The sequence below is a fragment of the Leptomonas pyrrhocoris genome, assembly GCF_001293395.1.
Source record: "Leptomonas pyrrhocoris isolate H10 chromosome Unknown, whole genome shotgun sequence".
NCBI lineage: Eukaryota > Euglenozoa > Kinetoplastea > Trypanosomatida > Trypanosomatidae > Leptomonas > Leptomonas pyrrhocoris.
In genome coordinates this window covers 446,699-461,060 of record NW_015438380.1, presented here as the reverse complement: position 1 = coordinate 461,060, position 14,362 = coordinate 446,699, and the positions used below count along the sequence as shown (strand labels likewise).

The following is a 14,362-nucleotide window of genomic DNA, read 5'->3' as shown; positions in this document are numbered from 1 at the left end:
ACGTATACAAAGCAGAACCGTTCGTTTGGCGGTCTTCTCTAAAAGGACAACGCCCGAAGACGCTACTTTTTCTCCTAAAATCTACGCAGGTTTCACCCAAAGACAGGTGTATTTCATACATATGACATATTAGCATCATGCGTGGTGTTTATCACACTCTTCACTTTATATTTGTGAGAGAAAACGGCACCGTCAGCACGTTGTGATTACTTTTCATTTCTGTTTTTTTTTTCTTTATCCACCTGTTCAGAGGTTGCAGACTGGAGCCTTGCGTTTTCCCCTTTGACTTGCCATTATGTCAGCATGTTGATGAACTATTTTTACACCTTTGCTTAATTGCGACTGCTTCTCGTACGCATCGCGGTAATATTTTTTTCTCATCTTTTTTTTCTTCTTTCTCTGTGTGTGTGTGTGTGTGTGCTGATAAGTTGGAGTAACGGCTGGAGAAGGTAGTGTTCTCTCTCGTTGTTTTACACACTACCGCTGTTGCGCCGTCTGATCGAAAGAGGGACAGCTTTATTACTGTCGTGGCCCGGAGCCGTGAGACGGCCCAGACACATCTGTGGTGAGAGTCATCGTTCGCGTTTCCCACGCTCCTTCTCCCCTCTTTCTTGTCGTCAACGCTCGTGACGGCGGAACATGAGAACACGTCGATTTCAACGATATATTTCTCTCTCTCTTTTGTACTCTAATGTCAGTTTGATGGAACGAATACATGCACGCGTGGTTTATATTCTTATATTTTGAAACATTATTATTATGCCAGCGTTCACCTTTCTTTTCTTTTCTATCTTAAACAATCAGTTTTGCTTTCGTTTGTGTTTTCGTTCCGTAGCAGATGGCGGACACAGTGCGTTGGCGCGCGTGTGTACGTGAGCGCGTACGTGCGAGCACCGGCGGCGCAACGTCTTTTCTTTTCTATACGTGGTATAACTGCAAGCAAAGCGCACACATACACGCACCTTCTAGACCTTTCAAAACAGGACCAGGCGGTACAACGCACCTGCACCTCAACACAACTTAACCTCAAAACGAGAGACGCTGAAGAGGGGGTGGCAGGCACATGTAATTTAACGGGAAAAGGAAAAGAATCGTTTTATTCTCCCCTTTTCTGATCTCTTTTCTTTTTGTTTTGTTTGTGGTTGTTTGCCGTGTGTGTTTATCGCCTGCGTTTTGTTTCGTATATTCTGTTTGGTCAAGACAGGACGAGGAAAGTACCATACAGCATTCCCCAGCTTTATACATATATATCTAAGTCATATCCCTCTCTTCATGTTTTCTTTTTTTACACCCGAAGCGCTTTCTTACCTTCTATACACGTAGGAAGTGCATTGTATTTTTGCTGCTCTGAAATGGAAAGAAATAACAATGTCCTTGTTTTCTTAATGTCAAGAAGAATAGTGTTGGTGACTTCTTCTGTTTTCTTCATCTCTAAAAGACCAACAGAAAGCAAGGAGAATTCTTCCCGTTGATGCTCCACCATTGGTACTTGTCGGGTCTCGCTTTACGCTTTTCCATACAAACGAATTGCGGTGTGCGTTGTTCCCCATTTCTTTTTAAACTGTTCTGATATGTGGTGTTCTGCGTATGCACTTAAGAACGATACAACAGTCAACAACGGAAATAATACATGCAAACGTAGTCTCTACATGAGCTGGGTCCAAAAGGGGGAGGAGAAAACGGAAAGATTTGGACTTAAGAAGCGTTACTTCGAAGTGACGTCGCCTCTTCGCTCCTTCCCCCTTCTGTTCTCTTTTTCTTCTTTGTGCCGAGCCGCTATCTCTCTCTACCTGGAGGGATAGCTACACCGCACAGAAGTTGAATCATTCGTTGCTTGATTGTTACTGCGCGGTTGAAAAGTTGAGACTGATTTTGAAACTGCCAAGATCAATAACATCTATTTGCTGTGAGAGGCATTTGCCGCTGCTGAAGAGCGAAGGTCGCTCTCCGTGAATCGTACCAGCTTCTGTCATACCACCTTTCCTTTTCTTTCCCCCTCCCCTCTTATTTTCCTCTCTTCGCTATCTTCTTGCTCCGTCTGTCAACGCGTTGCCCCGCACTCGCGCGTGCAATCAACTGCTTTGGCACGTCAAAAAAAGAAGAAGCCTTTTCTCGTATTTCAACTGTGGTAAATACTCTGCCGCTCAACGCCGCTCTCCACATAGCATTAGAGGTAGAAATGTACCGTCATAGCGCTCGCCGTTTAGGCCATCAGCTCATCAAGGAGCCAATGGGTCACGAGGCCACCACGTTTGGCCGTGGGGACAGGACTCGTCAAAACGCCATCCAGCACGTCTACGGTCTCGCTGCCTTCTGCGGCGCTGGGTGCGTCTTGGCACTCTTCTCCTTTGTCTCTGGCCAGCGTCGTGTGCAGACCACCATTACTGCTGATGGCGCCATCACCAAAGGCACGTGCCCGACGAAGTGGTGGAACTTTTAGGTGACGACGATTTGTATCGAGGAGCGAAACAAGAAAGAGAATGAAGGTGTCGTCCGGTGAGCCGCCACACCCTCCTGATCCGTCTTGAGAACCGAAAAGGTGGGCCAGGTGCCGAAGCAGTTACCGGTCTGTACGCTTCTCTCTTTGTGTAGCACACCGACACCAAAGAAAGTGTGCTTAAAGATGAATAGCGATTGATCAGTGTAGGTAAGGCGTCTTTATCTTTCCGTAAAAAGAAAGGGAGGATGCGTCAACGAGAAAGCGCTGTGACAGGTGAAGATTATTCAGGACCTTTCTGCGTTCTTTTCCTCGTCTACATTTTCTTTTTTGGTTGTTTTCTAGTCTTTCTCCCATTTGCGTAGCGTAGCATTACTTCTGTTTTACCTATTCACCACGTCTGAAAGTAAGAAATGAAAGAAGTTTGAGAGGCGCCTTTTTCTGGTTGCGCTCGAGTAGACCACCGGAAAACTCTGAGAGGGAAGAAAGATGAAGCTGAATAGGCCTTGTGCTACCGTTTGCGCCGCAGTCGTTGCCGTATCCTCTGCTTTATTCGCATGACCAGTGAAGGAGCGATAGTTTCAGGTCTATTCGGTCTGCTTTTAGTTCTCTCCACCCCCTCCCCCTTTCTTTACATTTTGTAGCCTTTCACATCCTCGTGCACTGCCGAACGTGTTCTCGCCGTGTTCGATTCAGCGTGAGAAACGGCAAATACAACTACGACAATCATAAGCGAAGCCACTGGTTGTGATTTCACGCTGCTGCAACACCCGTCGCAAAAGTGGGAGGCCCAGGTAAGCAACGAATTTAACCGTCTGCACCCGCTTTGAGGTGTGCTTGTACGTAGGGAGCAGATAGTCGTTTGCACGTTTCCGATGCCACCGAAGCGTCCTGTGCGGTCGTCGAGCAACAAAAGCGTACACAGACCCGCAGCGACCTACGCGAAGTCGCGCGCGCCGTCGCTGCAGGAGGTGTACCTGCGCTTTTGTGCAGAAATGGGTTTGCGACCCAATAGCGCCTTCCTGAGTCTCTTGCCTGAGAAGGGCGGCGTGGACTACGGCAAAGCCACGTTGGATCTCAGCCGCAACTACGTCGGCGACAAAGGCATCGCTCCCATTCTTTCCACGCTGCAGCGGATGCCCAGTGTGCGTGCCCTGATCTTGTCCGAGAATGGACTACGCAACCACGGCGTGGAGCTGCTGTGCACGAGTGCGGCCCAGCTCTCGCAATTGGAGTTCATTGACTTGTCCGACAACTTCATTAGCGAAGGCGCCGCCGTCGCCCTCGGGAGGCTCCTGACGGAAAATCGCAACATCAAAGACATTGTGTTTGAAAATACAAAAATTCCAGTGGGATGGCGGGTACGACTGCTGAATGCGCTGGAGACGAACCGAAGCGTGCGGACTCCGGTGCGGGTCAGCTGAAAGGAGCCGCACTCTCCTTCTGGCCACTGGCTGATGCGTTGATTTCAATGTGTTGGCTAAGTTCCCAATACGAAGGCCTTTTTTTATTTGGAACGATTTCCTTTGTTGTTGTCTGTCGTTTGCGTCTGTGTCTCGATGTAAAGTACAATAGCGTGCCTCGGAACGTCTGTAAACTACTGTTTTTTTTTCCCCATCCTGCCAGCGCTTCGGGTGCGTTCTTTGCTCTTCTTCTATTACGGTCTAATGAGCCCTCGTGAAGGAAACAGGAAGGAGTTCCTCATGTCGAAAGAGTAAGCGGAAGTACATTTTTCTTTTCCTTTTCTATGCTGCGTGTGCCGGCTGTCAGTGCGTTGTCTTCGGCGTTGACTGGCCCAAGGTGATCCGCGACGGCACCTGTATGTCTGGTGTTGTCACTCCATGTAAGACGCGCGTAGGAGAGAGAGAGGTGGAGAGAGCGGAGGTGAAACCGCTTTTGAAATGCACTGTTCCTTCCTTCCTTCTTTTTCTTCTCGTTACTGCGTTGCTGATGTTGATGTTGATGTGTGTAACCGGTATGTACTGGTGAATCAACCTCTGTTCTCGCCCTAACAACTTCGCTCACGGTGTTGAGAGATCAGGGAACTATATTTATTGTCCCTCCGTCTCGGGTTGCTACGACTCCCTCTCAAAAAGAAATCATAGTACTCTGCAATGATGATTCCACGTGTTGTGAGACTGGAGGCGGCCATTTCCACAGCCCACCAAAACGTATTTGCGTGTCTGCTGAACGTGGACAGGGAGTACGAGTTGAAGACGACGCTGCGCGTAGCGGGAGGGTGGGTGCGGGACGCGCTGTTGGGCTTGCACTCCAACGACATCGACATCGCCATCGAGACCCCCGTCAACGTTGAGCCGGTCAGCGGCGAAGTCTTCGCACGCCGCATCGCCGAGTACCAGCAGGCCCACGGCGACCGCGCGCACACCGTCAGCGTGATCCGAGCCAACCCGGCCATGTCGAAGCACATCGAGACCGCCACGGTGCGCGTGCACGAGATACCCGTCGAGTTCTGTGGCCTGCGCACGGACGTCTACACGGACGCCTCGCGCATCCCGCAGGTGCGGCCCGGCACCCCGCTGGAAGACGCGCTGCGCCGCGACTTTACCATCAACGCCCTCTTCTACAACCTGCACACCGGCATGGTGGAGGATTACACCACCGGCCTTGACGACCTGCGACGGCGGGTGATTCGCTGCCCGCTGGAGCCGCGCACCACCTTCAACGACGACCCTCTCCGCCTGCTGCGTGGGGTCCGCTTCGTGGGCCAGCTCGGGGCCCTCAACTTTTCGCTTGACCCGTCCGTGACGGAGAGCGTCGATGAAGCCCTTCTGCAGGTGCTGCTGCAAAAAGTCTCGCGCGAGCGCATTGGAAAGGAGTTTGTGAAGATGATGGCTGCCGCACACCCCGAGCGCTGCATCGAGCTGCTGCACAGCATGCAGATCCTGCAGCACGTTCTGTTGGTGAGTGTCGTCATGAAGGCGCAGCCAGGCAAGAAACAGCTTTCGAGCGACGTGGAGCGGATGGACAAACTGGTGGACGTGTTCGCTGACGGGGCGGCCAGGCTGAATGCGGCGATGCTGCTGAGCACCGTTGGCCTCCCCACGCTGGTTCATCTAGGGGTGACGGCCTCGCTGCGGGAGGACCAACGCGTGGAGGCGGCACTTTTCTGCCTTCTTGTGCCGTTCCTCTGCGACGCAGGGGGAGAGATGGAGGAGACGGTGCGCAACGTGTGCATCAACGGGCTAAAGTTGCCTGTGGCAAGCTGCGACTGTGTGCGGCGTATGATCGACGCCTACAACACGCTCTGCACTCAGTCCTTCACCACGGTGGAGCTGTCCGCCTCCCCGCTGGCACCGGAGACGCTGAAGAAGCTGTTCGATGCCCTTTATCTCCTCAACGATGGACACGTGTTTCCAGACGCGTTGCAGGTGGTGCTGTTGGCCTGCTCGCTCTTGGAGGGATCGAAGGCCGTTGCAGGAGGGAGCGACACGCCAGCCCAAGTTGCAAGGGAGCTTGCCGGGTTGTGGAAGAACGTTGTCGATCACCCGACGCTGCTCAGCGCCTTCCAGTTGAAGCTGCCGATCAACGGAAAGGAGCTGCAGAAGACGTACGGGATTGAGCCGAAGAATATCGGGGCGACGTTGCTGAAGATGCGTCTCAAGTTAGTGCTCACACCGAACTTGTCCTCACAAGACGTTGCTGAATGGGTGAGAAACGGCGGCCCTCATGCGTAGCGTTTTGGGTTATTTTTGCCATCAACGTTTACCAGAAACGAAAAGTGTTGCTGTCGGCTCTGTCTCTTCTGTTGTTGCTGTCTTTTTGCTGGTGGTTTCAAAAGCTGGAGGAACTGTTCGAGCTCGGCTGCTTTTACGCTGTGCCTTCTGATGTGTGGTGGTGAGTGGTGTACGCGTCCCTCGCCACCGACGTGCGTTTCGCTGGATGCCCAGCTGCGCTCTCACTAACTCCCCCACACATTCTCACACTTGAGCAAAACTACCAACGCCACGAATACAAACCCCAAACAGTGCAATGGTGCTGACGTTGATTTCCACCCAACGGAACGAAGTGCCACCAAGTCTAAGTCACCTTCTTCAACGAAGGAGGAAAGATAACTCGAGCCGCATTTTCATCGCCCCTTTTCAAGGACGCTCTCTGGTCGGACTTCAGGAGGCGGCTCGAGTGTCGTTTCTGTACCAACTAATGCTCATTGCTGCTTCGCACCTGAACTGCATTTTTGTTTTTCTTCTCATCTCGTGCCTTCTAATTTTGTTTTTGAGTTTTATCGCCTTTTATGTTGCTTCTTGTGGTCAGAGACATTGACTTTGTGGCCAGCTCAGCGGAGGGAAGTGGCATTCGAAGCCGTAGAGCAGTCCACGCATAACACGCGAGTGACACTTCGCTGTCGCCTTCACTTTAAAAAACCCACTACACCATAAAACATAGAATCAACCTACCCGCCTTAGAAGTTATTGCACACATGATCGATCGTTATACAACACCCGCTTTGCGTTTCATGTATTGATAGAAAACACACCCGCACAAGTATTCTTTTCTTCGTCGTCGTCATGATGCCTTTCCTTGAACTGAGCTCGTCCAATACGGTGTGTTGGAGACCAGGCAAACTTGGTTACGTCGATGTCGTGGCCCCGCTTTTGCTGACGGAGGCCACGCAGCCGGCTCCCGCAATGGACGGCATCGCGACGCCCATTGCGTTGGCGTGCATCAAGCAGCCCAAGCAAGAACTCACTCTGTGGCTCAGCTGGAAGGGCCACCGCGACTTTCAGAAGGCCCCTAAAGCGTTTCACAGCGTGCTGCATGTGTGCACCGAGGGCGCCGTACTTGGTTTCTTTTACACCCAACACAGCGGCGGAGACTTGGCGTTTGCGCTGATCGAGCATGCAAAAGGCGATGTGGAGAAACTTCTCGGAAGCCCTCGGAATTACGCGGTGGAGGTGGAGGCGCTAATTAATGATATTGCACCGGAGGAAGAGCGAAAGATGCGAAGACAACGCGCCAAGAAGGGTGCCTGCTTTGTGGTGCATCAGGCCACGTTGCGCCACACCACACGCGGCTTCGTTGTCGCCGCTGTCATTTCAGTAGACGGGGGCGACCTCTACGGAATTGTAGGCGACCTTGAGGCGAACGTTTGGCGCAAATCGAAGCTGCGTACCGGCATGGCGGATGCCGGGTCCACGTTTTGTGTCTTCATCTCAGCCACTGGTGCAGAGGTGCGCTTTGTGCGGTGCGACGTCGAGGCACCCGCCGACCCTTACGCCGCGACTGTTGCGCCGAATGTTTCTCTCGCGCTCTCCGCCTTTGAGCGCGTCTCCACAGCAGATGCGGTCGCTGCTGCGGATGGCAGCGGTGGTGCTGCCTTTCCTGCGGCCTCGCCCTCCCCGCCACGCGTCGTATGCGCCGTTGTGCACGAGAGCATTTTTCCCACTCGCGCCAGCAAGCCCGTGACGGTGCGCTGCTATCAAAGCCACGCTTTTCCGCGTACCGCAGGCGAGGAAGTCACGCCTTACCGCTGCCTCAGTGTGGTGGAGGACAAGTCGGTGCCGGTGTACACCATTGTCGTCGTCGGCCAGGTGTCGAGCTACGTCGTCCACGCGTCGTACGCGCGTGGTGGTGGTGGTCGGTTGGTTTCCTCCGCCAACGTCGTACCAGAGTTACAGCACCCCATTAGTGTGTGCAGTCTGCGAGTTCCCACTCACCCTCTGCGCCGCGCTGGGACGACGCTGTCGCTGCTTCTCTGTCGCGACATGAAGCTGTACGCGTGCGAGCACTTTGGGAAGCCCGCGGCGGTGGCGCTCCGCATCAACAACCTCCTCTCCACCGTCGTGACGTTTCCGTTCCCGCCGCAGTTACGGCCGTCGAAGAGGCAGGCGGCCTTCGCCAGCGCGTTGGACGCTGCGACGGACGCCGCTCGTCTCATCGCCGTGCGTGGCGGTACGGAAGTGATGTGCACGAACGGCGTTGTCGGTGTCTTCTTCCACGTGTCTACGGCATCGCTGGCGCCCACCGCACCTGCCGTGACCAAGGACATGATAGCGGCCGATGCCACCGATCCCTTTGCCTCCGAAAATGGAGTTGGCGGGGAAGACGGCGGCGATGGCGCGGCTGCCCTGCGGCAGTGCCTCGCAAAGCTGAAGGAACTGTCGTTGCGCACTACCCGCCACGACATGCCAGACGTCGTCTTTCGTGAGGTCGTACCTTTTCTCCGCGACGTCGGCACTGCGCAGCAGGAGGTGATGCTGGTGCAGCGCGTCTACGAGGAGCTGCTGCGCATGACGGAACCAAACTTGCAGTCGGAGTGGAACTACCTGTGGTCTTTGACGTCGGTCGTGCAGGAAACCCTCGCCAGGCGCAGCAAAGAGAACGGGGTGCTCTACACTGATGCGTTCTTCCTGCAGCTGGCGGACGCGTACCGCAACAGCGAGTTCGCCTCCCAGGAGGGGATGAAGGTGGTGGGGGACGCCGTACGCGCCGTGGTATCCGACGAGGCCGCGCAGGTCCTGACGGCGCAGCCCACACACCTCCCTCTTGAAGTTCATTACGTCCTGGACGGTCTCGCGGAGGGCGTGTCGCCCATCGACCTGGCGGAGGAGATCGCGCGGCGCATGGTGCACACGAGCACCCTGTCCAACGGCGCCTGTGTGGTGTCCGCGCCCCTCGGAAAGGCGGAGTGCGTCCACTGCATGGGTTGCGTGCTGCTCGCCTCCTGTTTAGATCTGAACGTGTTTGCGTGTGCGCAAGAGGGACGCGAGCTGCGGGTGTGTATGCAGCCGACGGTGGCACCGGAAAATGAGGACAAGACGGCGACGACGGCCGCACCGGGTACGACGTGTGTGGGCGTGCCGCCCTGCACATTTCAGACGCAGGACGAGTTCGAGAAGGCCCTGACGCTGGCGGCTGATCTCCTGTGCGTGTCCACCGCGGACGCCTCCTTCCGGCCAGATGTGGCGCTGCTCTCCTTAGCCATCGGCACACGCCAGCACTGCCTTACTGCTTTTGTGCAGCTCTTCGCGCCGGTGCTGCGCAGCGCCGTCGAGGATGTGTCGCCCCTCGCCAACAACACCGCCTGGATTGAGGCGTGCACGGTGGCGCTGTCGCGCGGCGTGGAAGAGCAGGCAACGGCGTTGCTGATCGACGAGCGCAGCAGCGGCAGGTCTCTCTCGACGACGCTCGTGTACGTCCTCTACGCCCCGCAGCGCACGTTCAACATTGCGTTCTTCCGCGTGCTCGCGGTGACGCTACCGGAGGAGTTCTGCACCGCGGCCCTCGTCGCCTGTGTGTTCCACCAAACCGAGCACCTCGTCGCCGCGGTGCACAACTACGCCGCGGCCGTGGCGAAGTACGTACTGGGAAAGACGGACTCTCATCGAGAGGGCGGCTGGCAGGCCGTGCAGGTCGGCAAGAAACGTCTTCACGCTGCACTGACGCAGACCTACGCCCTCTGGGCCCACATGGGCACGCTCTCGCCGTATTCGGTGCGGGACGTCGCCACGAGCTATCGCATGTCCATCCGCAACTCTCTCGCACCGTCTCCAGCGGCGCAGGCGGCACGGGGCACCGTCGTGTCGCGTACTCTCGTGGTGTGCTTCCGGCTACTTTGCCTGGTGCAATTCTGCTGCGATGCGGAAGGCGTCATGGAGGAGGGAGCGCAGCAACAGCAGCAGGTGATGGACGGCGTTGGGGGAGTACGCAGCGAGCGTTGCACGGAAGCGTTGCAGGCTTTGTACCTCGTGCGTGAGTCACCGTTGCCACTGGAGTGGTTTCAGCGCAGCTTTGTGTCCCTCGTTCAGCACGTGGCGGACACCGCGCCGCAGCCGACGTGGACGCCGTATCTTGTGCGACTGCTACAGTTGTCGAACGTCCGCCAGACAGGCAACGCGCGTCTCAAGAAGGAATTCTACAGAGTCCTTGACGCGCTGCAGGCCGCGAACGCGCCGCAGCCCAACGCGGAGGTCACCAATGAGGCCAGCGAAGGAGCGCAGAGGGCGATCGCCGCTGCCGAGTCCGCCGTGACGGCGCTGACGCTGCTGGAGGAGGTGTCGGGCTCCGGCCGATCGGCCCCCTCCGCCACCACGGTGCACTTCGTATTTTCCGCCACGCGTGACCCGTCATTGCCGCGGTGGACAAGCCCTCACGCGGTGCCGGAGCAGCGCTACCTCTTTTCGCACGAGTGGACGGAGGTGCTCTGGACGCTGGAGCGAATGCCGGTGTCGCTCCTCGCCGCCTGTGAACGAGTCGCAGCACGCGTTGCACAGCTCGCCGCGCCCGCCAACAACGACGACGCTGCGGCCCCATCGCTGTCAATGGAGATGGCGAGTCCACTGTTTGCGCATTTGTGTCGGCTGCGCCCACCGGTTCGGGTGCACGCCCTCCCGACGCACTCCACCGCAGCGAGCACGGCGAATGCTGATGTGGCTAGTGCCGTGCAGCGGCAGCCACGACCAACATCGCCAGCAGAGACGCCAACGGCGGCAACGGCAACCACCGCAGCAGCGAACGCAATGCCCACGGCCGCCAGCGCAGTGGTGATGACCAGCACTGCTGCCTCGCCAACCCATGCTGTCGCACCAGCATTTCTAGCGCCGACAGGGATCAACTCTCCCGTACCGCCCAGGGACCGGATCGAGGAGGCTGCAGCGCACCCCGGCCTGTACGGCCCTGCGGATGTCGCGTGGTGGGACTCCGTTGGATTGCCCGCCTCCACCAGCCGCGCGTCGCCGCATGCGCCGGGCACACTGACACCATCGGCGGAGGTGAAAGACACGACAGCCATCAACACTACAGCGGGTGAAGACAACGGCGAGAGCTCCGACACGGCCACCTCGTACACGACGTCCACCAGCAACTATGCTGACCCGATCGCGGCGCTGGACGAATTCGGGAGGAGGCGCGGCAGACCCTGCAAGGACCGAAGAAGGACGGTGGGCAGCAACAGCAGCAGCAACGACAGCGACAGTAGCCGTGCCGATGAGTCACGCACGCTTTGCTGCGATCGTCGCCGCGGCGCTTCTTTGCGGTCGCCTCCACTTTCACGATGCCACAGGAAGAAGAAATGCCATTGCTGCCACCGTGCAGCGTACCGCCACAACCGTCATCAAAGCTGCAGCAGGAGAAAGGAGAAGAGCACGTCGGACGATGAGATGGCGTTTTCGTTGAAGTGGAAGGACTTTCCGCTGGAAACGGAGGTGGCGCCGCTGCGGCCACCACCGACACGGGCGCCTGCAACCGCACGACCGACACTGTTGTCCTTCACCACGCGTCTGCAGCCTCCCGAGGAGCCTTCGCGGTCCTTCGCGCAGACAGCCCGCACATCTTCTCAGGGCCGGCCTCCCATCGCCGCCTCCACCGCCGCCGCTGCAGATGAAAGAGGTCCCCGTCAGGTCACACTGCTGCGGCTGCCCACTTCCTCTACAGCACCGCAAGGGCCATCGCGTGTGCACCTCTACACCCTGCACGGTGAGCGCGTGGAGGCGGCGGACGGCGGTGATGTCCGCGCGCTGCACCGGGCCGATACGTCTCGCGGTGTCCTCCTCGGCAGCGCGGCGCCGCTCGCTGCACCGGCGGTGCCCCCCGGCAGCGTTTTTGTGGCACCTCCGGCGTTGCTGCGGCTGCCTCAGCAGGGGAGCTCCCCGCAAGGTGCCGCGTCTCCCGAAGTCACCGGCACGATGGCACCGCCGTACCCGCAGGCCGCTCGTGTTCCTGCGGGTCCTGCGCCGCCCGCCGTCGACCTCTCAACGCTGCAGAACCCGTCTGCTCCTGTGCAACAGCAGCAGCAGCAGCGGCACTCTGAGGCCCCTCCGATGCTCGAGGCTGCACGGCAAGGTGCACCGACACCTCTGCCCGTTCCAGTGCCTCCGCCAGCCGCACCCGCCGGCGTGCTGAATCCCTCTCAGTTGGCGGACTTCCACCGCTACACCGACGGCCTTCTCGCCCGCCAGGCCGGGCCAGCCGTAGGGCAGACGGAATCCGCCGCAGCAGCAACAACCCCTCTGCCGGATGCGCCATCGCCAGCCGACGTTCGGGTGACGACGGCGGCGGAGGAAGGACCAGCGGATTGCCCGGGTGTATCGCGGCTCGTTCTGCAGCAGGAGGATTTCATCCGCAAGGCCGAGGCGCTGATGCAGACTCGGCAGGCAGAAAACGAGGGCTTCTACCGGCGCGTGGTGGAGAGCATCCGCAGTCTCACCGCAGCGTCCCAGCAGCTGCGCGGGTTGACGCCGGTGGAGCAGTCGCAGCTCGTGCGCGACACCGTCAAGCAGCGCAACGAGCTGATGGGCCTCAATCACCAACTGCTCGAGATTCAGCTGGCGGCGGCACGGGTGAGTGGAGAGATGCCGACGCCACCACTGCAGACCCCTACTTCTGTTCCCACACCCGCATCGGTTGCAGCACCGGTGGCACGGTCAAGTGTCGGCGTGTCGTGGGCTGCGCCGGCTGCCACGCCGTCGCTCACCTCCGTGCCCACCCAAACCCCGGCGGCACCGAAGATTGGCATGCAGGAGGCCCTGTCCGACCTGCAGCGCCTCAACACGGAGCTGATGGGTGTCAGTGCGTCCGCGGATGCCATGGATAAGGCGATCAAGGAAACAAGGGATGTCATTCAGCGCTACGAACAGACGAAAACGGCAGAGGCCCTGACAGCGGAGGGGGTGGCGCTGACGGCGGCCATGCGGATGCGGACAGCCGCGATTGAGCAGCGGCTGACGGAGCTGCCGCGACGAACACCGCAGCCGACTTCACAAGCGCCGTCCTCGTCGCCCGCATCGCATGTGTGGACGGTGCAGAGCTCCTCTGTGTTGGATGCGGAAAGTGGCGAGACGAAACCGAGCGGACGGGGTGCTTCGACATACGAACAGCGGCCAACTCCCACAAACGGGCTGCAGACGACCACGGCCACCACTCCCCCACCCGCTTACAATCCGCAGTTCACCGCCATGACGGAGACAACGGACCTCGGCGATGGGGGGGAAGTGGCAAATACCCCCCACCTGCCCACAGAACCACAGCCGCAACTGCCCCTTCCTGCGGCACCCGCCTTTCCCTCTGTCGCCATAGCGAATTCGCCAGCAACACCGCTGCCATCGTCGTCGTCACCATCGCCGCTACCGGCAGCTTCGCGAACGCCGCCTGCCTTCACGACCGTCTCCTCCGCTGTACTTGAATGTCCCGCCGCTGGGCCGTCCGCCGTCAACGAAGGCGTCAACATCGATGCCGCGCCGCGCCGAGTCCGCACTGCACCGACGCAGCACACTGCCGCCGCTGTATCCTATCTCCCGCACAGGAGCGAGTCGGCGCACGCGCGGAGCCGCAACGAAGGCGAAAGGCCGCCCGCTGTCCCGCCGGCACAGGCCCGCGTGTACGCGAAGCCGTCCGATCTGCGCTCGCTGTTTGTAGAAGCCGGCGGTGTCGCCCACGCTGGTGCGCACACCCCACCAAACGCCTCTGCACGGTTGCGCTCTGCAGCTCCAAGCTCGGTGGGTCACCCGTCTACGTGGGTGCCGAAGTCGGCCGCTGCTCAGCGCTCCACCGCCAACGCTACGGGAGTCCGGCACACACCGGCCGGTGGCCGCTACGCGATGTACCGCACGCCGGCGCAGCAGCCGAAGCGATCTGTTGCCCCGCCGACTGGGTTTTCTTCCTGTCTCCCGCTCTCCTACTCCCAAAGCAGCGGACACGTCGGTGGTGCCCCGCATATCGCGCCGGCTGTTACACAAAACCTTGCCGTGGCTGCCGGTAGAGCCTCCGTCGGTAACGCCTACACAGATCGTCAGCGCGATCGACGGCTGAGCAGCATCGCACGGCGGATACAGCAGCTAGAGCACGACTTGTTCGACTGAGATGGGCGGTGAGGAGGATGCTCTTCTCTATTCTTAGTATCATTATTCTATATATTGATGAGTGCCAGCTACGGTGCGATCGGAGGGCAAACTCACCTATATCACCAGCGCA

General features: G+C 58.4%; 4 protein-coding genes across 5 annotated transcripts; all 4 read left to right on the top strand.

Annotated features, from left to right (window-relative positions):
- Positions 1 to 2,098: 2,098 nt before the first annotated feature.
- ABB37_08494 (unspecified product) lies at positions 2,099 to 2,440 on the top strand (the record flags this gene model as incomplete). 2 transcript variants are annotated; one of them, XM_015807528.1, is made up of 1 exon in its annotated part: positions 2,099 to 2,440. In XM_015807528.1, the coding sequence occupies exon 1, from the start codon at positions 2,180 to 2,182 to the stop codon at positions 2,438 to 2,440; it is 261 nt and encodes an 86-aa protein (XP_015654067.1). In that variant the 5' UTR covers positions 2,099 to 2,179. The 2 variants fall into 2 exon arrangements, with proteins under 2 accessions (XP_015654067.1, XP_015654066.1); XM_015807527.1 differs by having other exon boundaries at positions 2,102 to 2,440.
- Positions 2,441 to 3,080: 640 nt separating this feature from the next.
- ABB37_08493 (hypothetical protein) lies at positions 3,081 to 3,861 on the top strand (the record flags this gene model as incomplete). The annotated part of the gene is made up of 1 exon (XM_015807526.1): positions 3,081 to 3,861. Exon 1 carries the CDS (start codon positions 3,313 to 3,315, stop codon positions 3,859 to 3,861), a length of 549 nt encoding a protein of 182 aa, XP_015654065.1. The 5' UTR covers positions 3,081 to 3,312.
- A 609-nt stretch (positions 3,862 to 4,470) lies between these two features.
- Positions 4,471 to 6,132, top strand: ABB37_08492 (putative tRNA nucleotidyltransferase; the record flags this gene model as incomplete). The annotated part of the gene is made up of 1 exon (XM_015807525.1): positions 4,471 to 6,132. Exon 1 carries the CDS (start codon positions 4,552 to 4,554, stop codon positions 6,130 to 6,132), a length of 1,581 nt encoding a protein of 526 aa, XP_015654064.1. The 5' UTR covers positions 4,471 to 4,551.
- Positions 6,133 to 6,708: 576 nt separating this feature from the next.
- ABB37_08491 (hypothetical protein) lies at positions 6,709 to 14,250 on the top strand (the record flags this gene model as incomplete). Its single annotated transcript, XM_015807524.1, has 1 exon — positions 6,709 to 14,250. The coding sequence occupies exon 1, from the start codon at positions 6,964 to 6,966 to the stop codon at positions 14,248 to 14,250; it is 7,287 nt and encodes a 2,428-aa protein (XP_015654063.1). The 5' UTR covers positions 6,709 to 6,963.
- Positions 14,251 to 14,362: the final 112 nt, after the last annotated feature.